The 27,885-nt window shown below is 39.7% G+C and overlaps 1 protein-coding gene across 10 annotated transcripts in view; it reads right to left on the bottom strand.

The window, feature by feature from the left end:
* Positions 1 to 570: 570 nt before the first annotated feature.
* Positions 571 to 27,885, bottom strand: part of PLEKHS1 (pleckstrin homology domain containing S1) — a 48,531-nt gene continuing 21,216 nt past the window's right edge. For 5 of the 10 annotated variants that reach the window (XM_015148216.3, XM_077947545.1, XM_028826883.2 and 2 more), the window contains 11 exons: positions 16,675 to 16,763; positions 16,456 to 16,562; positions 15,688 to 15,822; positions 14,281 to 14,356; positions 13,263 to 13,379; positions 10,736 to 10,855; positions 8,496 to 8,602; positions 7,795 to 8,004; positions 6,974 to 7,075; positions 5,566 to 5,701; positions 2,217 to 2,529 (listed from right to left, as the gene is read on the bottom strand). In XM_015148216.3, the coding sequence (XP_015003702.3) occupies positions 2,350 to 2,529; positions 5,566 to 5,701; positions 6,974 to 7,075; positions 7,795 to 8,004; positions 8,496 to 8,602; positions 10,736 to 10,855; positions 13,263 to 13,379; positions 14,281 to 14,356; positions 15,688 to 15,822; positions 16,456 to 16,562; positions 16,675 to 16,763 (1,379 nt within the window). In that variant the 3' untranslated portion in view covers positions 2,217 to 2,349. Of the gene's footprint in view, positions 747 to 1,745; positions 2,530 to 5,565; positions 5,702 to 6,973; positions 7,076 to 7,794; positions 8,005 to 8,495; positions 8,603 to 10,735; positions 10,856 to 13,262; positions 13,380 to 14,280; positions 14,357 to 15,687; positions 15,823 to 16,455; positions 16,563 to 16,674; positions 16,764 to 27,885 lie in introns of those variants that run through there. The other 5 variants (XM_015148217.3, XM_077947547.1, XM_077947548.1 and 2 more) reach the window with 3 other exon arrangements.

The following is a 27,885-nucleotide window of genomic DNA, read 5'->3' as shown; positions in this document are numbered from 1 at the left end:
GCCTCCTGAAGTGTTGGGATTATAGGTGTGAGCTACTGTGCCCGGCCTGATTTTTATTATTACAAACGATGCTGTAGTAAACTATTTTTTTTACATGTATCTTTGTGTATATGTGTATTTCTGTAGGATAAGTTTATAGAAACAGTAGATCCAAAAGGGCATGCATATTAGTTCATTCTTACATTAAATAAAGAAATCCCCAAGATCGGGTAATTTATAAGAAAAGAGGTTTAATTGGCCCACAGTTCTGCAGGTTGTACAGGAAACATGGCGGCATCTGCTTCTGGGGAGGCCTCAGGAAGCTTTCACTTGTGGCAGATGGAGCAGGCATCTTACACAGCAGGAGCAGGAGGAAAAGAGTGAGCAGGGAGGTGCTGCACACTTTTAAACAACCGGATCTCACGAGAACTTACTATCATGAGAATAGCACCAAGGGGATGATGATAAATCATTCACGAGAAATCCACTCCCACGATATCATGATCTAGCTGCCTCCCACCAACTTCCACCTCCAACACTGGGGACTACAACTCAACATGGGATTTGTTAGGGATACAGATCCAAACCATATCAGCATGTAAATGAAAAAATTTTAATACTTTCCGAACAATCTGGATAACAGGAAATGAAATGTATTTGAATGTCTCTTCTAAGTGCTGAAGGTATTTTCAAATCCAAGTCCAAATATGAGGCTGGCAACAGGACATTTGTTTCCCAGAGCTGGTTTTAGATTCTTGGTTCTGCAACTGAACGGTTATGAAACTTGGAGAAACAAAGAGGGTATGCCTTTCATCGCTCTGGGCCGTGATTTCTACCATGTGAAACAACAGCATGGTAAAATCCTCTCTCTGAAGCCTGTTTTTGTTCTAACAGTCCCCAGTTTGATTAGTGCTTTAGCTCTCTGCCTTTGTTTTCCTATTTATAAAAAAGAATTTTATTCCTTTGACCTTCCAGGATCAATTAGTCAATGGATCCATTAGTGAAGAACTTTCAACCTTGAAGTGCTAAGTAGAGATGTTATTGCTTGTAGAGCAAGCTGATCTTAGCTGCATATGACCTAAAACTGCTGCAACTTCTAAAATAGTTGCTGGGTCTTTAAGAGAACAAGATACTTATTGAATCCAAAAGGCCACTCTGTCTCAGCACTCTGGCTTGTGGGGTTGAGGAGAGGCCGGTGTTTGGGAAGGAGGTGTTTGTTTGGGAAGGAGGTGTTTGGGAAGGAGGTATTGGGAAGGAGGTGTTTGGGAAGGAGGTGTTTGTTTGGGAAGGAGGTGTTTGGGAAGGAGGTGTTTGGGAAGGAGGTGTTTGTTTGGGAAGGAGGTGTTTGTTTGGGAAGGAGGTGTTTGTTTGGGAAGGAGGTGTTTGGGAAAGAGGTGTTTGTTTGGGAAGGAGGTGTTTGTTTGGGAAGGAGGTGTTTGGGAAGGAGGTGTTTGTTTGGGAAGGAGGTGTTTGTTTGGGAAGGAGGTGTTTGTTTGGGAAGGAGGTGTTTGGGAAGGAGGTGTTTGTTTGGGAAGGAGGTGTTTGTTTGGGAAGGAGGTGTCTGGGAAGGAAGTATTGGGAAGGAGGTGTTTGGGAAGGTGTTGGGAAGGGGGTGTTTGGGAAGGTGTTGGGAAGGGGGTGTTTGAGAAGGTGTTGGGAAGGAGGTGTTTGGGAAGAAGGTGTTGGAAAGGAGGTGTCTGGGAAGGAGGTGTTTGGGAAGGAGGTGTTGGGAAGGAGGTGTTTGGGAAGGTGTTGGGAAGGGGGTGTTTGGGAAGGTGTTGGGAAGGAGGTATTTGGGAAGGTGTTGGGAAGGAGGTGTTTGGGAAGCAGGTGTTCGGAAGGAGGTGTTGGAAAGGAGGTGTCTGGGAAGGAGGTGTTGGGAAGGAGGTGTTTGGGAAGGTGTTGGGAAGGAGGTGTCTGGGAAGGAGGTGTCTGGAAAGGAGGTGTTGGGAAGGAGGTGTTTGGGAAGCCTGATCGGGTATCACATCTCCCTTGCGAATCTTGCCTTCTTGAAGTAAGAATTTGCAACTGTGTGTCCTTTAACAAAGAAGGAATTGTGTGGACCACATCCTCACAGAACATGGCATGTATTACGTGAGGGACTGACCCAATCTGTGTCTGTGGTGTTTGGGACAATAGCTGAGATAATAAGGACTTCCATTTCCCCCAGGTCCTCCAATCATGTCATGTGACCCTCTTAACATCTCTGACGCAATAACCAGACAGGGAATAGTCATCCCCATTGTTAAGATGCAGATGCAGAAATTCAGAGGGGTGTGCTGACTGTCTCCTATCACATGGCAGTAGCGGGTGGCAGAGCTGGACAGTCCCGGCTCCATCCTGGTTCTACCGCCATGGGTCTGGGGTGCGTTACTCCCCAGCTCCTTTCTGCTGGCTCTTTTTAATGGCCGGACTCCTCTTGGGAGCCCTGTCCAGTCGAGGCTTACCCAGCTGAGAAGGTGCAGCACTTTGGCGTTTTGAGGGACACGTACAGCACGCAGCATGAAATGTCTCTGAATTTGGGATCCTGCCGATGGTAAGCTTTAACTTCTAAAACACAGGAAAGAAGAAAGTTCAATGATTGAAGATTATCTTTCAGATTGTTGCTTCCCAATCTGTCCTCATTAATACCCTTGGGAGCTGGTTTTGAAGAAAGTCCTGCAGCGAACTGTAATATCTGGGCCAGAAGAAGACAGGGATGACTTACTTGGCTACTTGGGTGGAAGGTGGATTTTTATTTTCTGGCATCCATGGGGCTGAGCTTTTAAGGAAGGATCCAGGTAGCATTGATGGTGCTCTCAGGGGTCCAATTGCACCAATAATTAAAAGGCCTCTTGAAACAAGTGAATCAAAATGAAACCACCAGACAGGACTCACCCAGACAAGATTGGGAGGAAATTGAAACTTGATCAGTTTCTCCTGCAACCTATCATGTCCTTCCCCTGCACACACCTTCTCCCCTTCCTTTGAAAATCTCAGTTCTCTCCCCTCTCAATCCCTGCCCCATTCCCACCCCAACCTCCAATTCCCTCATCCGTAGCATAACAGGAAGGAGAGTAAATGGGATTGATTCAAGCACTTTAAAACATCAAGGGCCAATGGCTGTTCTTCCTTTGCTTCCACGTCTCCCTTTTCCAATATTCGTTTTCCTTCCAGGGACCATGTGTTCGAGTGTTAAAAGAGCAATGGATACCCGTCAATACCAAGAAAGAAGTCAGGAATGGTGGCGGTGGGAAAGTAAAGGAATTTTCTGATCTTCCAGATAATCATGAAGATGGATACTGCATATTTCTCAGTAGCATGTAGGAGCTGTTATCAATTCAATTGGAAAGGGAAGGCAGAACAAGCACAAGAGAAATGCAGTTGCCCCTTTCCTATGCAATGACTACACAGTCTGGAAAGGCAGTCAGGATAAACTGTAGTCAGCAACACCCAGGTGCCATTCCTGGATCTGCTCACAGGCAAAGACCCTTTTCCTGGCTTCTGAATTAATGCCTGGATCTTTGGGTCAGAGTAGTGTTTGGTAACTTTCAGAAGAGTTCAGAAGCTTATATTGGCCCCAGTGTATGTGGATCCTTTTTTTTCTTTTTTTGAAACAGTCTCGCACTGTCCGGGCTGGAGTGCAGTGGTGCAGTCTCGGCTCACAGCAACCTCTGCCTCCTGGGTTCAAGCGATTCTCCTGCTTCAGCCTCCCAAGTAGCTGGGATAACAGGCACCCACCACCACGCCTGGCTGATTTTTTGTATTTTTAGTACAGACAGGGAGTTTCACTATATTGGCCAGGCTGGTCTTAAATTCCTGACCTCATGATCTGCCCACCTCAGCCTCCCAAAGTGCTGGGGTTACAGGTGTGAGCCACCTTGCCCAGCCCAGTGTGGATCTTTGGCAGAGAAAATGTGCTATAGGTACCAGATTGTTGGACTGGGGCCCTGAAATCTACTTCTTTTCTGCCATGCACTTTCCTATCCAGTCTTCAAAACCCAAGCCCAACAGCACTTTCTTTGAGACACCATGCTGGCTTCCTTCATACAGATTTACTCCATTCTACCTCTGTGATCCTGTGGCCCTGTGTTCATATCTCAGGGCACACACTGTATTGCAAGTAGCACATAACATGCCTGCTTCATCCACTAATCTGTGAGCTTCTTAAGCTCAGGCTGAGGCCATTTTTGTAGCTCTTGAATTTAGCACAGTATCTAGCACCCAGTAGATGCTCAATAAATAGAAAGTGAATGAATATGTACTTGCTCTGCCACTAACTAGTTATGTATCTTAGACAACTCACTCACTTATCCTCCTGGGATTACTCATTTAGGGTAATGAGTAATAGGGATAGCACAATTTGTATGACCAACAGGACTATTACATAGTGCAGAAGAGATAAGACCTGTTCTTAATATAGATACGCTACACAATCACAAAATTCCCAGAGCTGGAAGAAATTTGGAAATCATCTAATACAATGGTTTTCAGAAATTTGAAGCCAAAGAACTGTGTCTTAAGGAAAGCTAACAGGAAAGTCCAACATTTTGGACTAATCTTTTTTTATAAAAGATAAAAGATAAACATGAGCTTCTCTGGTTGAAGACCCAGCATACTCTCTCCTTCCTCTCGTTTCCTTTCACCTCTATCCTAGGGATGTAAGACGTACAGTCTGAAAACCAACTTCTCACTTTAGTGAGAATAAGCTGAAGTCCAGAGAAGGCAGTGAATTTCCTAAGGTCACAGGGCTAATTAGAAAGAAAAGTAGACCAGGGAAGGAATTAACACATGAAGACTGCAGTGACATGCAGGACAATAGCTAGTCCATGAAAAAACAACATACCCATATATTAGGGTTGGTTTGTTGTTGTTTTTCTTTTGAGACAGGGTCTTGCTCTGTCTTCCAGGCTGGAGTGCAGTGGTGCAATCATAGCACACTGTAACCTTGAACTCCTGGGCTCAATTGATCCTCCTGCCTTAGCCTTCCGAAGTGCTGGGATTACGGGTGTCAGCCACTGTGCCCTTCACCACATATTATGTTTAATTCTTGCAATACTCTATGAGGAAATTAGGGCTGTGACGATTTCTGAGATGAGGAAACTGAGGCTTTAAAAAATGGGCTTGAGTAACATTCCATGGTCAGTTGTAGTAGAAGTAAAAGTAACTAGTAACTTTATTGATTACCTAATATGTGCCAGTCACCTTTGTAAGCACATTATACATATTACCTCATTTAATTATCCAACAACCAGCACTATCATTAGCCATAATTTTACAGAAAAGAAAACTGAGGCACAAATTGGTTGAAGGACCTGGTTTGGAATCCCTGTACCAGTCTGATTGCATGCAAGCTCTTTTTGTTACATCACACTGATCTGAGGTCCTGAACCCAGGTGCTGTGTCTCTTAGCCCAGTGCCTTCTCCAAATGCTACTTGATATGAAAGAATCCTGAAATAGTCCTAAAAGAACATTCTGTTATTTGCACTTGGTGGTGGAAGAATGAGGAGCCTTATTTATACTCAGGGTACCTCTCAGACTCCATCTAAGACCTTTTTCCTTCTGGTACTGATTTGCCCTGTTCAGGGCTGGTCAGTACAGCTCACCTCCTTCTGGATGGACCGGGTGAGAAACAAGGAGAACTCGTCCAGGCTCTGGGGCTTCAGGCCATTCACCGCCAAAAGATGATCTCCGTGGCAAAATATGCATCCCAGACGTGGGGGGCCTTCCCACTGAGACACACTGCAGTGGGAATACAACATCCGACACCAGTGTGAGGCTCAGCCGGCCAGGAGGACAGGGCACACGTGGAGTCTACAGGGAGTCCTGATTCTAGGTCACGTGGCACCACCTCTGAAGTAGACTATCTCCATCTGTTTAGAATATTGTTTCCTCTGTCACTACTACAGGAGCCTAACCCTTTCTCCAAAGCCCAGCTCAAATTATACTGCTCTTACAAAGGCCCATAAAATCGTACATCCCATTCCTCTGCTATAATTCATTTCCCCTACCCCTGGACTTGTATTACATTGTGTGAGTACCTGATTTGTTACATTTTTAAATAAAATGCATTTTACATTTACTTGTTTGTGTGGCTGTCTTTTTTTTTACGAGGGTACATGACCCCAGAAGTATGATGTCACCTTTTTGTTTGTTTTGTTTTTTAATTTTTAAAACCCCATGGTTCCAAGCAAAGAAAGAGGGCTCAGCGTTTGTTGGAAGTGAGGGTGTAATGATTACACAATGAATATCTAATGAACAAATAAATGAATTAAGGAATGAAGCAGCTCAGTTATGGAGGACTCCACAGTTTTGGTCAAGTGTGTATTGAGCCTTGGATTGTGGACTATTTAAAAAAAATGGAAGGTGTGGTTCCTCCCTTCTTAGAACTTATAAGACAACTATTGTGTAGCGTTTACATTAAAGAGTTTTCTTCTCTTACGAAGATGTAATCTTCCATCAAAATAAATTACAAAGTCTTTTTAAAAATGCCATATCAAATAGACAGTGATTGCTTTAAGAAAATTCTCTGCCACACAGTCTTTTGTGTCTGTGTCCGTGACTAGCAGTTTTTTTTGTTTGTTTGTTTGTTTTTTTTACCTTGTGTCTGGAAGTCTTAGAAGCTGATATGCTTTCTTCTTTTAGGCCTCTGATTCCTGTTGACTTCAGTAATTTCACTCATTCATCAAATACTCATTGCACAGTGATCAGAAATGATGTCCTTGGGTCATCTGTATCCCCGCCCATTCTTCCTCCCTTCAAGGAGTCAGAAATGGCTGCTTCCTGAACTTTTGGGTCCTGTTATTCCCCCCTCTCACCTCCCAGCTGACTTTCCTGCACAAGACCCTGATTTCGGCCTCAAAGACTTTTGTAACAACAGCAAGACAACAGTCCGAGGTCCCCGACCCCCCAACCCGAGTCAGTGTTGCCAAATACACTGTTTCAAGATGTAACTGTTCTCTTCAAAGCTTCCAGCCCCATTTATAATCCACAACAGTCAAATCTCCAACCTACCATATCCGTCCTGCGGCTTCTGTGAGAGCAAGATAGTTGATGACATCAGGAGGAGAAAGGAAAATGTTCAGTTTCTCCACTTGGCTTCCATCAGGGATGTTACTATGAACAAGACATTTGTAAAAGTCACATCAGACAACTGGCCATGGCTCTTAACTGCACTTTCTATTTCTGAGATGATATTGCACAGGTAAAGGTCCAAAAAATTTGGAGAATAATATAAATTTAAGTTACTGAAAAATCCTCTTGGGATGTGGTAGTGGATGGTAGACTACGGGAACAGAGGGAAAATGGACTAAGTTGGTTATATAACTGTCCACATCAGGCCAGTCTGCATATTTCTTTGCTGGAAATGATTCCGTAGAAGAAGGCACGGAAAAGAGTTAAAATTACATCAGTCGTACCAAATGCTCTTGGTATCACTTAAGGCCTAAATAACCCCTCCTGGTCTATAACTAAGCCCCATGCAACTTGCATGCCCATAATTACACTCATGGGAAAACTGACTGACATGCTATTCAGATCGGTTTGGATCCCAAGTCTTGGGAACTGAAAGACTAGCCAAGGGGTGATTTTTAAAAATAGCTGAAAATGCCACCCCCAGCCCCGGGGACTGCTTTACTTCAGCTCTATCATCCCCTCTCCTTGGCCACAACGTCAATGACAGGGAGAAGATGGTCAAGTTTTTGGCTGACTTGGAGATTTTTAGGAATGGCTTTAAAATTTAATTTTAAGTTAAAAAACAAACAAACAAACAAAACAGTGGGAGGGAGCCTGCCTTGCTCTTAGGGCCCATAAAGTTTTAGAAATTAGAGCTTTACTTGATTAATATAGACAATTGCACAACAGTTAGTGAGGCCGACCCCTTTTGGTCATTTGTGGTCTGTGCTTCCACATCGGCAGGAGAAAGACACCAATCAATTCCTGAGCCTTGTTCTTGCAGGTGGAGGCCCCCATCCTGGGTCTCTGGAAGGGTCTGGGGTTCCTCTTTGCTGCTATCCACAGACTCATGGGATGTCTCTTTGAAAAAACTAGAGTATAAGAAGTTAAAACAAGCCCTATTTTAGCATGTGTTTTTACAGTGTTCCCCTGTGTGTGTCAGATTTCAGTAGCTAACAGCCATGTGAAGACTAGCAAGGTCTTGAAGTATGTCCAACTATCAGAATCACAGCCACAGATAGAATCAAATCCAACAAACTTTCCTTCTAAAAATGGATATGGAATCAAAATTACCCTTTACAGTGTTTGGAGGACAGAAGCGAGAGTGTGAGAGACATAAATGCAAAGTAGAAGATAACTTCCTCAGGAGACGGAAAAGGTCCTGAGGATGTCATCGGTGGTTTTCTGTGGGTGGAGACGTGACTCCCTCATTTTTGTGTGTTGAGATGATGGAATAATATGTGGAACCTGGTCTGTGGTAATGTTTGGCATCAGTTTATCAACTATTGAAATGAACTGACAGTCATTGTTCCATAACAGCAGATGAGCAAAAATCAAATTTTTGAATGGCACTTTGACTTACTAGGATTCCATTGGCTCATAATGACACTCGATTCTTCCAGACACCTGGTCTGGACCATCAGTTTCAATGGATTCACCAGAATCACTGGAAGCAATGACATTATCCAACTGTAGATAAAAGGAATAGATGTAAGAATCCCAGTTTACCGATAAGTCAGGTACCTTCTTATTTCTAGTGTTAACAGCTCTGGGCTCTGACATAGAGGTACAGTTTCCAGTGGATGAACGTGGTTCTCATTTGGGAAATATCAACTGACCTTACCTCCGTGAGACTGAACCAGCAAAGCTTCTGGAGGACTCAAAGTCAATTTTCTTCTCCTGGATCCCTCATGTGGCTGACACAAGTGTTATTTCTATTGAAACTAAATTGCTATTTATCTTTCTGTTTCACCATTAGGCACTTAATGACACGAAAGCGTTTCCCCAATCAGTTCTACTATAGAATCATGGCACTTGGCTGGGTCAAAGACTTTGACACAATGTGTAGCTGGTCTCAGGCTACTGTGCTCACAGGCAGGCCAAGTGGCTTCAGGGATGCTACAATGGTCTAGGAAAACACTGCCCTTAGGAAGCTCTCAATAGCCCCCTTAGAACAAGGAGAGTCACTTGTGGCGATGATTGCTCAGAAACCCTAAGGCCTACCTAAGTTCACCGTTAACCCATGATGGAAACCTTCCTTCCAGTCAAGCCAGTCTTCCCATTGGCCCCCTGCAAATGGTGCTCTTCTGTCGCCATATTCATGCAGTCTTCTTCACCTAGCGTGCCATCTTTCCTTCCTGCCTACTGAAATCATGTTCAGGCCTGCCTGAAGTCCCACAGCCCCCTCTGATCACCTCAGTTACTGCAGAGCTCTCCTTTCTCTCAATTTCCATTGCATAGTTTTGTACTTATTTATTTATTTTTTTGTCTTTTTAGCTTAGTTTTGTCTGCTTTACTAGACTTTGCCTATCATAAAGTACCTAGCAAAGGCCAGGCCTCTAACTGATGCTCAGTACACGTCTGATTGGTTGGCTGGACTATCATAAAAGACTGCATCCCAGGAAACACAAACATGAAAATCTTTTGGTGAAAGAAGAACTATGTGCTCAAAGGAGCTTGGGAAACACCATGTGTTGTATTTGACTTGACTATTTACAGTGCACCACTGCATACTAAATGCTCTGAGAATTCTGCTAAGAAGTTTGTTTAACTTATTTTAACTGGGTGTTTCCAGAATTTATTTGACCCCAGAATGTTTCTTTTATATAAACATATGTCACCCTCTTACGGAAAACCCTCAGTTTGGGAAATGATGCAGCATTGCCACCCTCCATTCTGTCTTCCTATCTCTCACTTCCATTCTCTTCTCTCTATAGTCCACAGCGGATACAGCTGCTGGGTTAATACTAATGGAGGATAATTCAGGTTTTGATACTTCCCAACTCAGAAGCCATCGCTTCCCCTATGCTGTCTACAGAATGAAGTCAACTTGGCATTCAAAACCCTTCATGGGCTGGCTCTTTTCTTCTGTTTATCTCCCACTATGCCTTTCACACACTCTAGGATGCAGCCTCACTGAACTATTCCCCATGCATGTATCAAATGGCACTTCATCCCGGAAGCCTTCCTTGACTCTAGTAGTGACAGAAAATCTGCTCTTTTTCTATTGCTTCCGGAGCATACTGGCCACGTCTTTTGTGCAGCATGATCCTGTGGTAACTGACAAGACTATGCACTCAGCAGGGTGATGTCAGGCTCATTACTTTAGCCACCGTGCCCAGTACAGTACAGTGACTACTGCTCAGAAGGCATTCAGTAAGGGCCTCCAACTGATCAATAGACTGATCAATACACAGCACACAACTGATCACCCAAGCACCTTGACTCACATTATTCTTTCTGCTAAGAATGCAGAAAGACTCCTCAAGGCAATCCCCCACATCCAAATTTTACTCATCATGTATGGTCAAATGTCATCTCATCCCTGAAATCTTCCTGATTTTTTGTTTGAAAGTCATCTCCTCCTCCCATTGCTCATGCACCCCTAGAATTTTATAAGCATCTCTCTTCAGCATAGAACCCTTCTGTCTTGTATTACAGCTGGCTCCTAGCCAAGTGTCAGCGCCATGAGCACGTCATCTGTATTTGATTTACCTCTGTGTTCCCACTGACCCTAGCCTAGTATTGCACGAAAAGTGCATGGCAGGGTTTCAGTAAATATTTGTGAAAGAAACAAATGATGAATGGACAAGAAAGGGTTACCTCTAAAAGAACACTTCGAGGAGTAAGATAATAATTCTCTTCCTTCACATCTTGAGTGGTTTCTGGTAAATCTTGTAGATGAGCTTGCCTAAATCCTGGAGAACTTTTTTCCATTAAATGCTGAAGAAAAGAGATAAAAATGCTTTGCTTTTTCTTTGCAAGAGATAGAATTAAATCACATGCATTCTGGAAAACCCATAATAAATTAGTTGGGTTAAAAAAGACCAGAGGGTCTTCCAAGGTTACATCTGGAAGCTCACACAACTTCAACTTGCCTCTTGAGTCTGGGTCACCACTGAGGATGAAAAAATATAAGCATAGCACTCAGGCTTTTTTTCCTCTACCATTTGGAACAGTCACTCAGAACAAGTGGTTTTCTCCTGTGGGTGGTATTCTTTTTTTTTTTTTTTTGAGACAGAGTCTTACTCTGTCACCCAGGCTGGAATGCAGTGGCGCAATCTCGGCTCACTGCAACCTCCACCTCCTGGTTCAAGTGATTCTCCTGCCTCAGCCACCTGAGTAGCTGGGAATACAGGCACGCACCACCATGCATGGCTAATTTTTGTATATTTTTTAGTAGAGATGGGGTTTCACCATATTGGCCAGGCTGGTGTCAAACTCCTGACCTTGTGATCCACCTGTCTCGGCCTCCCAAAGTGCTGAGATTACAGGCGTGAGCCACCATGACCGGCCCTGTGGGTGGTATTCTAAGTCACTAAGCTCTGGAGTTGCCACCCTCATCTTTTTCCTGTTATCATCCAATACCATCTGAGAATGTAATTAACCCAGAATCTAGGCGCTGCACCTCTGCTGTTCCTGCTCCATATTTTTCTTTTGTGTTCTGTTCACATACTTCTATTGTTTCCATGGCAACGGAATTTGGTTGTGTTGATCATGTGATAGTATGAATTATAGGTTTCCATCTAGATTCAACCACTATTGCCTCCCCTTCCCCATAGATACACAATATTCTACTAAAGTAGCTTCTTCGCGTGGCAGAAAAATTCCAAGAACAATGCCTCAGAGCAGGGGGTTTGGAAAAGACCCTGAATGTTCTCTAGGAAAAAAGTCAAGTGGTTTTTTTTTGTTGTTTTTTTTTTTGTTTTTTTTTTTTGTTGTTGTTGTTGAGATGGAGTCTCCCTCTGTCGCCCAGGCTGGAGTGCTGTGGCCGGATCTCAGCTCACTGCAAGCTCCGCCTCCCGCGTTTACGCCATTCTCCTGCCTCAGCCTCCCGAGTAGCTGGGACTACAGGCGCCCGCCACCTCGCCCGGCTAGTTTTTTGTATTTTTTTAGTAGAGACGGGGTTTCACTGTGTTCGCCAGGATGGTCTCGATCTCCTGACCTCGTGATCCGCCCGTCTCGGCCTCCCAAAGTGCTGGGATTACAGGCTTGAGCCACTGCGCCCGGCCAAAAGGTCAAGTTTTTAAATATACGTATGTTTAAGTTCTGTCCATGTTTTAGGCTCCAAGCTCATGGGGCCAGATTATGCTGAGTTGGAGGTAAAGGAAATCCACTTAATTTAACCACCACCACCACCATCACCCAGCAAGGCAAATAGTACTATTAACTCGAGCTGGTTTAAAAATCACTGGATCTATAGTGTGAAAAGGCAAGATGACAAATAATGTTATCTCTAGGGGAAAGGAGATATCATGAGTGAAAAGCAAGAGGTGCTTACAGAAAAGGGTGAAGCTTCCTAACTGCTGCATACCACCGTTTCTACTCACTAAATGAAGAACTGAGGTGAAGTGTCTGGCATGGTGAATTTGATATGCTACAAAAAGCTTTCAAAATAGTTGGAGAGCTACCAACTAGGTAAAATAAGGGGCTAGGACTCATTAGATGTACTTGGTATACATGGACAGGGCAAAGTCAATGGATAAGTCTTTAAGAGACAAAATAGTATCTGTGCCAGAGGACAAAACCACTCAGCATGTTTATGACTAATATCCCAAGTTGGGAACATTGCAAATCCAAGAAAGCTGAAGGTCCAATTACAAGTCGCTTTCAAGAGGCAGATTACATTATATTTTATGTCTTCAAATGGATTTCATTAGAAATGAGGATGAAGTGAGAGACAGCTATAATGAATGAGAAGCAAGATTGATCAAGGTAAAGGGAGGAAATTAACAAGAAACTTGGCCTTTGCCTGAGGAATACAGACAGAATGGGCAGAAAACAGGTGGTGTCTGGGAAATCTTTTGGCAGAGGGATCTGTGCCCTCTGTGTGAAAGAAAGGAAGAAGTCGCCGGCCAGGTTTTGGTTTAGCAAAGGGTCTTACACTAGCATACCCAAAGCATATCAAGAGCATCCAAAATCAATGAATACACTGAGACGTATTCAGGGCAAGCCCTGAGTGAGGCTCATCTGTGGTATGGGATAAACATCAGGGCTAAGAATCATTCTTATAGTGCATCGGGCTTTGAGGAAGGTGGGCGTGGTTAAATTCAATTGCTAATTGGTAAGATTTTTAAGCATTAGCTGACTCCCAGGTGTGCTGTCCTGAGAAAGAAGTGAGCCCCATTACCGTGTCCTGGAGACCATTTCTTGGTGAGCTGGAACCAACAGCCTCCGATGTGCTGGGAGGGCCAAGGAGAGGGCTGGGGTAGAAGAGGGTTCTTTTATTACCCAATGAGAGTTCCTCCTGCTCACAAAAAAGGAATCAGTCAGGGCACCGTTGATCTCCATCTGGAATGAAACAGCAGCCTCTCTACTGTGCTCCTTGCCTCCCGTCTTTCCCCACAGTGATCTAACATTCATGCCACTGGCCTGCCAGCATTATCTCACCAAGAAAAGAGCCGAACTTGTCTCTCTCCTGTTTCTAAACCCTTGAGGACATTTAGCATGACCCTCAGAGATGGCCAGCGTTTCCCTCCACCTGTCTTCTCAACTGTGTCTCTTTCTGACGTCCTCTGCCCTAGTTCCCTTTGCTCTAATCATTTCAGTCTACTTGAAGACATGCCTTGATTTCTCCTTCTCTTTGGCTTTTGCTGTAAGCATGGAACAACCTAGAAAACATGTCAAAAAAGATACCTAGGGGCCAAAGTTCCATCTATAAAAGTCTGCCCTGAGAAAGGACTTGGGAACATTAGCAGAGGCCCTTTTGAAATAAATTTAAAATGTAAAACTACTAAGCACGTACATGAAAGATACCTTATATTAAAAATGCAAGATACATGAAAAACATTTTTTTAGAACCTGCCCTAGACTTAATCATTCAAAAGGGAGCTTGTCATGCACCTTGAATAACAACGATGGAAAATACTATGTTCTAGCTACTACTTAAAAATGCCACAGTTAACTTTTCCTCCCTCTACCACAATAATAAAAGTCTGAAGTGTCTGTATTTTAGCTCTCTCACAAAACACAGAAGAATTTTTTTCTATTGTTAATCATAAAAAGTAATAAGGATGTACATTTTCTCACTTATTTATTCCTTGTATTAACGCCAGTTGCTAAGGAGGCAAAGGAAAGCTACCATTGTTTTCTATTGAAAGAGGGTTGTATTCAGGTGCCCTGTTATTTTGTTAGTGATATGGAGTCACCTCTGTGTTCTGATGTGTTGCTTTTATAACCTGGAGAAATGATGACATGAAGGAGACCCAGTCTTTAATCTTCTCCCTGTTGATAGGAATAAACTTTTAGCTGGCATGTGGCAACAATAGTGCTTGTACTTCTTTTGAACCAGAGAAGGATTCTTTTATGAAGGTTAGAATGGCGGTGAGAGCGGGTACCAGCGAAGTAAGAATTTTTCCTAAGTAGTTTAAATGCCCTCGCCACCTCCACATTTGCACACTAGAATTAATGCTCAGCCACCTCTGCAAAGAAAGCTCAGAGAAAGGGAAGAAAAGTAGAAAATAATAGTAGTAATCACAGGGTTTGGGGCTTTCGGCTTTGACACTGATTTCCTTTATGTTCTCAAGCCAGCCCCCTAACCTGTCAGTGCCATTTTTGTGTAACTATGCAGGTGGGCCTTCCCTTAGAAAGTGCACATGTTGATGAAGAATGTGCTTGAATGAATTTGTATAATCACATCTTTTCTATGGACTCACAGGACAACTTAGAAGAAAGCTTTGGTCAATCTGAAACAGATCAGGGTTTTTCATATGTTGGCTTTGGCACTGTCCACCTCCTCTGCACAGTCTCCCCCACACCAGCTTTGCCTCTCCCTCAGGCAGATAATCATCCATGAAGAGTCCACTAGGCACCTTAGCTAGAAGCAGAAGCCCCTCTTAAAAACTTCAGACTCCTTTGGGGGCAAGCCTAGTTCCTCCCTAATATATGTAGCTTGGTGGATGTTTTTGTATTGGGTTCTTTTACATGGAATGCTTCTGGGGTGATGGTGACTGTTATTGGTTGAAATGCACGCTCCCCACCCAATTTGTGTGTTTCAGTTCTATATCCCAATACCTCAGAATGTGACCTTATTTGGAAAGAGGGTTGTTGCAGATGTAATTGGTCAAGATGAGGTCATACTGGAATAGAGTGGGTTCCTAATCCAATATTACTGATGGTCTTATAAAAAGGGGAAATTTGGACACAGAGCTATGCACACAGGGAGAACACCATGTGAAGACTGGAGTTATGTTGCCACAAGCCAAGGGAACTACCAAGAGTTAGGAGAGGCCCCTGGAATAGATCCTTCCCTGGAGTCGTCAGAGAGAGCATGGCTCTACCAATACCTTGATTTCAGACTCCTAGCCCCTGGAACAGCGAGACAATACATTTCTGTTGTTCAAAGTTACCCAGGATGAGGTACTTTGTTACAGCAGCCCTAGGAAACTAGCTCAGTAACTTTTCAAGATACTTTAACAAATAGCAAAGATTGCCAAGATGGCATCTGAGGTTGTAGCATGGGTTCAGAAACTGTTTATTGGTATAAAATGTTTTGTTTTTTGGTTTGTTTTTGTTTTGCATGCAGTAGACATTATGCGTTATCTTACTTCTCTCACCTGTCATGGCCGATGAGGAAGTATTCCCTGTTAGTGGTTCTGATGGACATGACCTCATCAGGGTGGCATTTAAACATCTTCTGCACAGATTGCATCTTTTCCTGGTTACTTATGCCAACTTCTACACTGGAATTTCTGTTAGATATTGACACAAAGTATTAAACCAAGGTAAATACAGAAATAGAAAACTGACTAATATTTTATATTGGGATTCAAATGGAATAAAACTTTAGATGTGCTGGATCCATGTTTTGAAGATTGTCCAATAATTTTAGAAGATAAGTTTGGATTTTTGATCTGGTTAATTAATAATTGAAATTATTTGGTTTAGCCTAAGATTCAAAAATTTCTATTTTAATTGGATTCTTGATCCACAAATTATCTTTTTTAATTTTTGGGTGCACAATTTATTAAAGAGAAGACCAAAAAAAGCTGATCTAAATATTTTTAAAAACTCTATCTTAACTTTATAAAATGAAAATTTCATCCGCTCCCTCTCATCCACAAATTACGTGAATCAAACTCCCTAACGGAATGCCTGTTAATTAAAGACTTACCAAGTATGGCATACAATATGAAACAAATATTCAACTATCTTTTACTTAAAGTGCTCACTATTTTAGCTCCTATTCAGTCACAAATATTATAATAAGCTTGAAGCCTTTGGTTCCTTTGGTCAATTATGTAAATTTCAATTTGCATGCAACTTGTTACTGTTTGACTTTATAGTATTTGTTGTTATAAAAGTTTTCTTGCTTGGATACACACTGATCAATTTCAATGGACCCTCGGTGATGATGGTCTTTGTAATAAGAAAGACTAAAGCTCTTTTCCCCAGTCCTTGACAGGATGAAAAACCGCTTTTTCCAAGAGGTCTGAAAAATAGAAAGATTTTATGTCTTAGTTAAATCTCAGCGGAAAAGAAAGGATTTTTAAAAATGCTCATGAGGCTGGTGGGAGGCTTGTTAAATCATAGCAAATACTTACCACAGAGAAGAACAGCTGAGAAGGTGGTGATTTAATAAAGTAATCTTGTTTGCAGACTTCATTTTCATAAGAAAATGTAAATTGTTTGCCTAATGAAAGTGAACAGAACTCAGTTTGTTCCTCATACATTTCTGAAAAGAACTGCCTCAATTGGAAAACACTATTTATCTCTGGAAAGACCTTCAGATTATTCAGTAGTTACGGAAAAGAACACCTATAATAACCCAAGAAAACAAAGGACCAAATGTGTGATTCTTATTCCTCCACAGCCAAGACCTTCATTCAAACAACATTTGAAAGCATGTTAATTCAGCTCACACCTGTCTGGCTTTCTGTTTCTAGAGTACATCATTGGCTCTCTACGTGTGAGCGAAGATTTGGCTCTTAGTTCCATTGCAGAAGCATGATAATTTTGCATTGCCCTTTGGCTTAGCAAACAAAATCAAAAGCACCTGCTGTTAAAAATGATGTGGCAAAAACTATTTGGGGAAGGGGGACAGGTAGAGCTCTGCAGAAGTTGGGAAAGGAGGGAAGGTAAACATAGCCACCTCCCCAGAATTACTGGATGCTATCCTCATAGCCCCAGCAGCTGTATTACCAAATTTTGAGTCTGTTTTCACTTAATAAAGAAGCTCTAATTTTTTAGTAAAGACTGCCCTTTCCAAAACTGAGGACAAACTAAACCTATAGCCTGGATGTGAAAGCAAATCCAAGCTAAAACAAAAACAAACCCAAAACAAAAAAAACAAAAATAACAACATCGTGTTTAACAACATTAATTGTGTTTTTCTAAATAGTGAATGTAATACATATTTATTGTAGACATTTTAGAAAATATAGAAAATATTAAAACTGCCTATAATTTCATCACTCACAGAGAAGCAGTGAACATTGTAGAAACTTCTTTATTTAATCACTTCTGCCACCCCATTTTCAATAGTGAGTTGTTTTGCTTTTGTCTGCTAAGCCAAAGGGCAATATATACTGTCTCCCTAAGTATTCAAGAGTGTTGATTAACACATGTGGGTGCTGAAACTACCTGAGGCCAGAGAAAGAACCATTAAAAAAATCAGAGGCTCAGAAAAAGTACCTGTTACCTCCAGCCAGACTGGAAAAACTTATAATTTACAGGGCATTGGACAGAGTTCTCAGGAATGTCTTGCCTCAGTGTGAGGAATAATTAGCTGTATACTAATTACTAGCTCTACACTGAGCACTGCTCCAAACCCACCTAACAAATCATAAAAGACTTAGAAGAAAGTGGTTTCCAAAAAATTTAACTGCATCCCAGAACAAAGCTCAAGATTCATAGGAATACAAAGATATTCAGGACCCAACAAAGTAAAATTTGCCATGTTTGGCAGTCAATCCAAGTTTACCAGGCATACAAAGAGGAAGGAAAGCATGATCAATAATGAGGGAAAAGTCAATCAATAAAAACAGGCCTAGAACTGACACAGATGTTAGAATTGGCAGAGAAAGTAATTAAAGCAGTTATTATCAGTGTTTTCAAGAAGTTAGGGAGAGATATAAAAGATATAAAGAAGACCGAAAGTGAAATTTTAAAGATGAAAGCTACAATGTCTCAAAAAAACAGCCACAACACTGGATGGGAATAAGAGCAGATTAAATATTGGACAAGAAAAGATTAGTGCACTTAAAGGCATGGCAATTGTAACTAACAACATAAGCAAAGAGTTAGAACATAATGTAAAAACTCAAAAAGAGCACCAGTACACTGTGGACAATTTCAAGTAGCCTAGTATACAAGTAATAGGCGTCCCTGAAGTGACAGAGGAAGAAATAAAAAATATCTGAAGCAATAATGCTAACAATTTTATAAACCTAAAACTATAATCCCAGAGATCCAAGCAGTTCAATGAAGCTCAGCACAAGATACACAAAGAAAAGTACATCAAGGCATGTCATAACTGAATTGTTCAAAACCAGCAATAAAGAAAAAAAATCTTAAAAGCAGCCAGAGGAAGAAAAGACCTATTATATACAGAACAAAGACAAGAAATAGAGATACTGATTTCTCATCCAAAAAAAAATGCAAACAAGAAGAAGTAAAACAATATATTTAAGGGTTGCGTGTGGCAGCTCACGACTGTAATCCCAGTACTTAGGGAGGCTGAGGCAGTGGATTTCCTGAGATCAGGAGTTTGAGACCAGCCTGGCCAACATGGCAAAACCATGTCTCTACAAAAATACAAAAATTAGCCAGGCGTAGTGGTGCAAGCCTGTAGTCCCAGCTCCCTGGGAGGCTGAGGCAGGAGAATGGCTTGAACCTGGGAGGCAGAGGTTGCAGTGAGCCGAGATAGCGCCACTGCGCTCCAGCCTGGGCGATAGAGTGAGACTCCATCTCAAAACAAACAAACAAACAAACAAACAAACAAACTATATTTAAAGTACTGAAAAAATACTCTTTAAAAATTCTATATTCAGCAAAACTATCTTTTAAAAATGAAGGCAATTTAAAGACTTTTTAGATACATAAAAGCTGAAATAATTCATCATTAGGAGGCTTGCAGTATAAAAATATCAAGGGAAGTCCTTCAGGAAGAAGGGAAATGATAACATAAAAATCTGAATTTAAACAAAGCAATAAAGAGCACTGAAATGGTAACTACTGAGGTAAATGTATGAAATTATTTTCTTGTTATTGAAAACACTGAAACATCAACTGACTGTTTAAACAAAAATAATGCCAATGTATTGTGCAGATTATAGCAAATGTACAAGTAAAATGCATTCCAACAGTAGCATAAAGGCCAATAGGGAAAAATGGAAATACATTTTTGTAAAGTTCTTTTATTATATGTGAATTGGTATACTATCACTTGAAGTTAGACTGTGATGTGTGTAAACCCTCAAGCAATCAGTAAAATAACAAAACAGAAAGTAATGACTAATAAGCCAACAAAGGAGATAAAGTGGATTCATAAAAAATTTGATTATTCTGAAAGAAGGCAGAAAAAGGGAAAGGGAGAATAAATAACCAATAGGACAAATAGAAAATAAATAATAATATGATACACTGGACTATATCAATAATCATGTTAAATGTAAATGGTCTAAATACCTCAATTAAAAAACAGAGATGACCAGATTGGATAAAAAAGCAAGACTCAACTCTATGGTGCCTGTAAGAAACACACTTTAAAGATGAAAATACAAGTAGGTTACAAGGAAATAACTGGAAAAAAAGATATGCTATGCCAACGCTAGTCAAAGAAAGCTGGAGTGCCTGTATTAACATCAACGCAGATTTTAAAGAAAATAATATTATCAAGGACAAAGAATATCATTTCATAATAATAAAGGGATGAATTAATCCTAAGAGGACATAAAAATTTAGACATATATGCCCCTATAACAGAGCTTTAAAATACATGAAGCAAAAACTGATAGAACTGCATGAATAAATGGACACATCCACAATTATAGTCAGAAATTTTAACATCCCTCTCTCAAGAATTGATAGAACAAATAGTTCTAAAATAGATATTTTAAATTTTGGATGCATTTTTAATGTTTTAAATAATAAGCTTACTAAGAGATTTCAATCAAGAAGAGTGATGCTGGCCTCATAGAATGAGTTGAGAAATATTCCCTTCTCTTCTGTTTTGTAGAAAATCAGCAAGAATACAGTAGGCTTGAACAATGCTACCAACGAACTTTACCTGATTGATATTTATAGAACACTCCACTCAATGACAACAGATTATACATTCTTCTCAAGGGCACATGTAACATTTATTAATATAAATTATATTCTGGACCATAAAACAAGTCTCAATAAATTAAAAAGCACTCAAATCATATAAATCATGTCTTCAGAGCACCAGGAAATCAAATTATAAATCAATAACAGAAAGACCTCTTAAAAGATCCTGAAATAAATAATCTCTAGATTTAAAAAAATCCCAAAAATAAATTTGCGAGTTTTTTATACTGGATGACAATTAAAACACAAGATATCAGAATTTGTGGATGCCACTAAAGCAGTACTTAGGGAGAAAAATTTTTAATGCCTTTGTTAGAAATGGCCATGTTTGAAAAGAATAAAAGTCTCAAATTAATTACCTCAGCTTCCACCTGAAACTGAACATGAAACTGGAAAAAAAAAAAAAAAAAAAGAAAGAAACCAAAAGTAAATAGAGGAAGCGAGATAATAAAGATAAAAGTGGAATTCAATGAAAGAGAACATAGAAAAACAACAGAGACAACCAATGAAACCAAAGTTAATCCATTAAAAGGATTAACTTAACAAACCTCTACCTAGGCAGATAGACCAGAAAAACTGGAGAGAAAACACAATTTACCAATATTAGGAGGAGAGAGGGGACATATCTACAGAGTCTACTGCTATTAAAAGGATAATAAAGAAATGTTATGGACAACTTTATTCCAATAAATTTGGCAACTTAGATAAACTGAAAAATTCCTTGAAATACACCAACAAAGGTCACTGAAGAAGAAATAGATGACCTGAATAGCCTCCTATAGCTATTAAAGAAATTGGAATTGTAGTTAAAAATTCTTCACATAAGGAAAACTTTAGGCCCAAGTGGCTGTACTGTTCACTTTGATCAAACATGTAAGCAAGAAATCATCAATTCTACACAAAGGCTCCCAAAAAAATTGAAGACAAGGGAATATTTCTCAACTCATTCTATGAGGCTGGCATTACTCTTCTTGATTGAAAACTCTTAGCAAACTTATTGTTTAAAACATTAAAAAATGCATCCAAAATAAGTAAAAATAAATAAAACATCCAAATTGAAAAGAATGAAGTAAAATCATTTCTATTTGCAAGTGACATAATCTCATATGTTAAAAATCCCAAAGAATCCATGAAAACTACTAGAGCTAATAAACAAATTCAGCAGTATTGAAGAACAACAGACAAAAGTTAGCTATATTTCTATGAACCAGCAATAAAGAATCCAAAAATAAAATTATGAAAACAGTTCCATTTACAATAGCATCCAAAAGAATAAAGTACCTAGGGATAAATTTAGGCAGATAAAAACACTGGTACACTGCAAACTAGAAAAATTGCTGAAATAAATTAAAGAAGACATACATTTTTGGGAAAACATTCCGTATTTATGAATTGGAAGACTTAATTCTGTTAAGATATAAATACTACCTAAAGCAATCTATAAATTCAATGCAATGTCTATTAAAATCCCAATGGCATTTTTTTCTTGTAAAACTGGAAAAGCTAATCCTCAAAATCATCTAAAATACCAAGGGGCCCTGAATATCCAAAATAATCTTGAAAAAGAACAAAGAGTACACACACTTCCTAATTTCAAAACTTACTACAAAGCTACAATAATCAAGAGTGTGGTTTTGGTATAAGGACAGATAAGATACATAGGCCAATGGAATAGAATTGAGAGTCCAGAAACAAACCCATACATTAGTGGTCACGGCCATTCAATGGGGAGAGAACAGTCTTTTCAATAAATGGTGCTGGGCCAACTGAGTATTCACATGCAAAAGAATGAAGTTGGACCCCTATGTCATCCCAAATAATGAAGTTAACTCAAAATAAATAAATGACCTTAACATGAGAGCTAAAACCATAAAACTTTTAGTAGAAAACATAGGTGTAAGTTTTTATGATCTTGGATTTGACAATGTATTCTTAGATATGATACCAAAAGCACAAGCAACAAACAAAAAATAGATAAACTAGACTTCATCAAAATTAAAAACTTTTGTGCATCAAAGGATATTATTAAGAAAGTGAAAAGACTACCTACAGAATAAGATATCAAAAGTCATATGTCTGACCAGGGCCTACTATCCAGAATATATACAGAGCTCTTACAATGCAATACAAAAGACAAACAACTCAACTAAAAAGTGAACAAAGAACTTGAACAGACATTCTTGTAAAGAAAATAAGCAAATGGCCAATAAGCACAAGGAAAGCTGTGCAACACATTTAGTCATTAAGGAAATGTAGATCAAAATTACAATAAGAAACCACTTCATGCTCACTAGGATGGGCATAACTTTTTTCGTTTCTTTTCTTTTTTTTTTTTTTTGAGATGGAGTCTCACTCTGTGGCCCAGGCTGCAGTGGCTCAACCTTGGCTCACTGCAACTTCCGCCTCCCAGGTTCAAGCAATTCTCCTGTCTCAGCCTCCCGAGTAGCTGGGATTACAGGTGCCTGCCACCATGCCTGGCTAATTTTTGTATTTTTAGTATAAATGGGGTTTTGCCATATTGGCCAGGCTGGTCTCGAACTCCTGACCTCAGGTGACCCACCACCTCAGCCTCCCAAAGTGCTGAGATTACAGGTGTGAGCCACTGTGCCTGGTCTAATTTTTTTTAAAAAGTAAAATAACATGGAAAATAAAATGGTAAGGATGTGGAAAAACTGGAACCCTCATACACTGGTGATGGAATGTAAAATGGTTCAGCCACTGCAGAAAACAGTTTGGTGATTTCTACAAAAGTTAAACAGGGGCTTACTATATGATCCCTCAGTTCTACTCTTAGGCATATACCCAAAAGAATTGAAACAGGTACTCAAACACATACGTGTTCACACGTGTTCAAGTAGCACTTTTCACAATAGCTAAACATGGAAACAGTGCAAATGTCCATCAATTAATAAATGGATCAACAAATGTGGCGTACATGAACAACGGAATGTTTGTCAGCTGTAAAAAGGAATGAAGTAATGATAAATTCTACAATGTAGGTGAACCTCAAAAATGTCATGCTGAGTGAAAGAAGCCAGCCACAAGAGGTGAAATATTGTATGATTTCATTGATGTGAAATATCCGGGATAGATAAATCCCTAGAGATGGAATGCTGATTAGCAGTTAACGGGGGCTGGGGGGAAAGGGAGAACAGGGAGAAATTGCTTTATGGGTAAGCCTTTTTTCTGGAGTGATGGTAATAGTTTGAACTGGATAGAAGTGATGGTTGTACAACATTGTGAATGTGCTAAATGCCACCAAACTGTTCACTTTAAAATTGTTATTTTTCTTTAAATTCTTTTAAAAGTTAAAGAACCATTGTACTCTTTTTGTTTGTTTATTTGAGACAGGATCTTGCTCTGTCACCCAGGTGGGATGATCATGGCTCACTGCAGCTTTGACCTCACCATGTAGCCCAGGTTGGTCTGGAACTCCTGGGCTCAAGCGATACTACTGCCTTGGCCTCCCAAAGTGCTGGGATTATAGGCGTGAGCCATCACACCTGGCCCACTCTACTCTTAAGTAAAGGAATATACAAATACAAAAACTGGTCATGAATGTCGATAGCAGCTTTATTTGTAACAGCCAAAGACTGGAAGCAACCCCGATGTTATCAACAGGTGAAAGGATTAACATATTGTGATACATCTATACAATGGAATACTATATGGGAATAAAAAGGAACAAACTATTGACAGATGCAACTCAGGAAATTTATTGTACAACATAGTGACTATAGTTAATATATACTTGAAAATTACTGAGAGAGTAGATTTTAACTTACTCCATAAAAATATGTGGAGTAATGCATATGTTAATTAGCTTGATTTAGCCATTTCACAATGTTTATATACATCAAACCATCATATTGTACACCATAAATAAATTGATTTTTATGTTAATTTAAAAATTAAAAAAGATCAGCCTTAACTAAAATAAAAGTACTCTGACATTCTAAAATTAAAGACTGTTTGTATTTTGAGAGATACAAACCGGCAAACCAAAAATAAAGAAATCCAAATTCTAGGAAAACAAGGGAAAATATGCTCAACCTTCCTTAGTTCTGTTTTCCTGCTTTCTTCCCTTCCTTATCCTCTCCCTATTGCCTACCTTTCCTCCTCCTCTCTTTCCTTTCTCCTTCCCTTCTTTCAGCCTTGGAGCTAATACTTAAAAATGCTAACAATTGTTAATACATATTAATAGCAATATGTATCTTGTTATTGTACTTTATATTTACATGTTCTTAGAAAGGGAGAAATAAAAAGGAAAATGTTATTAAAAAAAGACGTGGGTAAATCTCAAGAAAATTATGCTGAGTAAAAGAAGTCAGACAGAAAATGTTCATACTGCATGGTATATCTATATAAAGTTACAGAATACACAAACTAATTTATAGGGATAGAAAGCAGATCAAAGGTTGTCTGGGAAAGTATGACTGCATGGAAGACTGGGAGGCAGAGGACGAAGAAAGTTCATGGGGTTGATGAATATGCTCATATCTTGACTTAAGTGATAATTTTATGGGTGTGTACATTTGCCAAGGCTTACTAAATTGTAGACTTTGAACATGTCAGCCTACTGTATGTCAATTATACCTTAATAAAGCTTTTAAAAAAAAATCTAACAAATTTGGATGAAAAGTAAGCATACTCCAACCATATGACCCAGCCATTTTGCTTCTAGCTAAAATAAAGAAATATATGATTTTACAAAAATTAATGCACAAAAGAGAATGCACAAATATTCATATTAGCTTTATAATAAGTAAAGACTGGAAGCAACCTGGATATTCAACAGGTGAATGAATCAACAAATTGTAGTACATCCATATAATAGAATACTACTCATCAAAACACATGAACTATTTCTGCACTATTGGTGCACTCAATACCATGGATATATTTTTTAAAAATTATGCTGAGTGAAAAAAGACAAAACAGTGTATGCTATATGATTCCATTTATGTTAAACTCTAATAAATACAAACAAACTTAGAGAGAAAACAGAACTATGGGGACTGGGATTGGGTGTGCAGAAAAGGATTACAAACAGGCACAAGAAAACATCAAGAGTGATGAGTATGTTTACTATTTATTTATTTATTTATTTTGAGACGGAATCTCCTTCTATTACCCAGACTGGAGTGCAGTGGTACAATCTTGGCTCACTGCAACCTCTGCCTCCCAGTTCAAGTGATTCTCTTGCCTCAGCCTCCCGAGTAGCTGGGATTACAGGTGCCCACCACCACACCAGGCTAATATTTGTATTTTTAGTAGAGACAGGGTTTCACCATGTTGGCCAGGCTGGTCTCGAACTCCTGACCTCAGGTGATCCACCCATCTCAGTCTCCCAAAGTGCTGGGATTACAGGTGTGAGCCACCACACCCGGCCACATTTACCATCTTGATGGTTTCCCAGGTGTCACATGTATCAAATACAGGCAGACCTCATTTTGTTGCACTTCACTTTTTTGTGCTTTGCCTATATTGCAGTTTTCTTTATTTGCAAATTGAAGGTTTGTGGCAACCCTGCACTGAGCAAGTCTACTGGGACCATTTTTTCAAGAGCATGTGCTCACTTAGTGTCTCTGTGTCACATTTTGGTAATTCTTGCAATATTTCAAACATTTTCATCGTTATTGTATCTATTAGGGTGACCAGCAATGAGTGATCTTTGAGTAATTGTTTTGGGACAGTATGAACGGTGCCCATATAAGATGGTGAACTTAAAAAATGTGTGTATTCTGATTGCTCCACTGACTGGCTATTCTCCCATCTCTCTCCCTCTCCTTGGACCTCCCTATTCAATGAGACTCAATAATATTGAAATTAGGCCAATTAATAACTTTACAATGTCCTCCTAGTGAAGGCGAGTGTCAAGTGAAAGGGGAGTTACATGTCTCTCACTTTCAATTAAAAGCTAGAAAATCCTAAGGCCCTTAATTATACTAAATCTACTCTACTCATGCTCTATAAATACAACAACAAAGCCTGGGTGACAGCATATCTGTTTATAATATGGTTTGATGAATATTTCTAAGCCCACTGCAGAGACCTGCTACTTAGAAAAAAAAAGAGATTCCTTTCAAAATATTAGTTATCATTGACAATACACCTGGTCACCCAAGAGCTCTGATGGAGATGTACAAGGAGATTAATGCCATTTACACGCCTGCTAACACAACATCTAGTCTGTAGCCCCTGGATCAAGGAGTAATTTCAACTTTTAAGTCTTATTATTTAAGAAATACATTTCATAAGACTATGGCTGTTATAGACAGTGATTCCTCTGACGGATCTTGGCAAAGTTAGTTGAATACCTTCTGGAAAGGATTCACCATTCTAGATGTCATTATAAATATTCATGATTCCTAGAAGGAGGTCAAAATATCAACATGAACAGGAGTCTGGAAGAAGTAGATTCCAATACTCCCCGATGACTTTGAGGGGTTCAAAACTTCCTTCAGTGGAGGAAGTCACTGCAGATGTGGTGAAAATAACAAGAGAACTAGAATTAGAAGTGAACCCTGAAGATGTGACTGAATTGCTGCAATCCATGATCAAACTTCAACAGATGAGGAGCTGCTTCTTATGGGATATGAAAAGAGTTTTCTTGAGATGGAATCTACAGCTGGTGAACATGCTGTGTTTATTTTTGAAATCACAATAAAGGATTTAAAATATTACATAAACTTAGTTGAGAAATCAGAGTCAGGGTTTGAGAGGATTGATTCCAATTTGGAAAGAAGTTCCACTGTAGGTAGAATGTTACCAAACAGCACCACGTGCTATAGAGAAATTTTTCATGAAAGTACAATCGATCGATGTGGTCAACTTCACCGTTGTCTTATTATAAGAAATTGTCACAGCCACCCCCACCTTCAGCAACAACCTGCCTGATTACTCAGCAGCCATCAACACTGAGGCAAGACCCTCCGCCAGCAAAAAGATTATGACTCACTGAAGGCTCAGATAATTGTTAGCAAACTTTAGCAATAAAATATATTTAATTAAGGTATGCAAATTGTTTCCTTAGACATAATGCTATTATACACTCAACTACAGTATAGTGTACACATAACTTTTATGGAATCCAATACATTCATGTGACTAGCTTTATTGTGATATTTGCTTGGTTGCGGTGGTATGGAAATGAGCTTGAAATATCTCTGAGGTATTCCTGTTTATGTTTCATATCAAAACTTGTATCAAATTGTATATTTTAGATATATATATAGTTTATTGTCTGCCAATTACAATAAACTACAATAAAGCTATTAAAATATGGCGAATCAGCTGGGTGCGGTGCTCGCGCCTATAATCCCAGCATTTTGGGAGGCCAAGGCAAGTGGATCACGAGGGCAGGCATTCAAGACCAGCCTGGCCAAGATGGTGAAACCCTGTCTCTACTAAAAATACAAAAAAAAAAAAAAAAAAATTAGCCAGGCATGGTGGTGGGCACCTATAATCCCAGCTACTCG

Source organism: Macaca mulatta, chromosome 9 (genome assembly GCF_049350105.2).
Source record: "Macaca mulatta isolate MMU2019108-1 chromosome 9, T2T-MMU8v2.0, whole genome shotgun sequence".
NCBI lineage: Eukaryota > Metazoa > Chordata > Mammalia > Primates > Cercopithecidae > Macaca > Macaca mulatta.
Note: the sequence above shows the minus strand (reverse complement) of the source record. Positions and strands in the feature narration are given on the sequence as shown.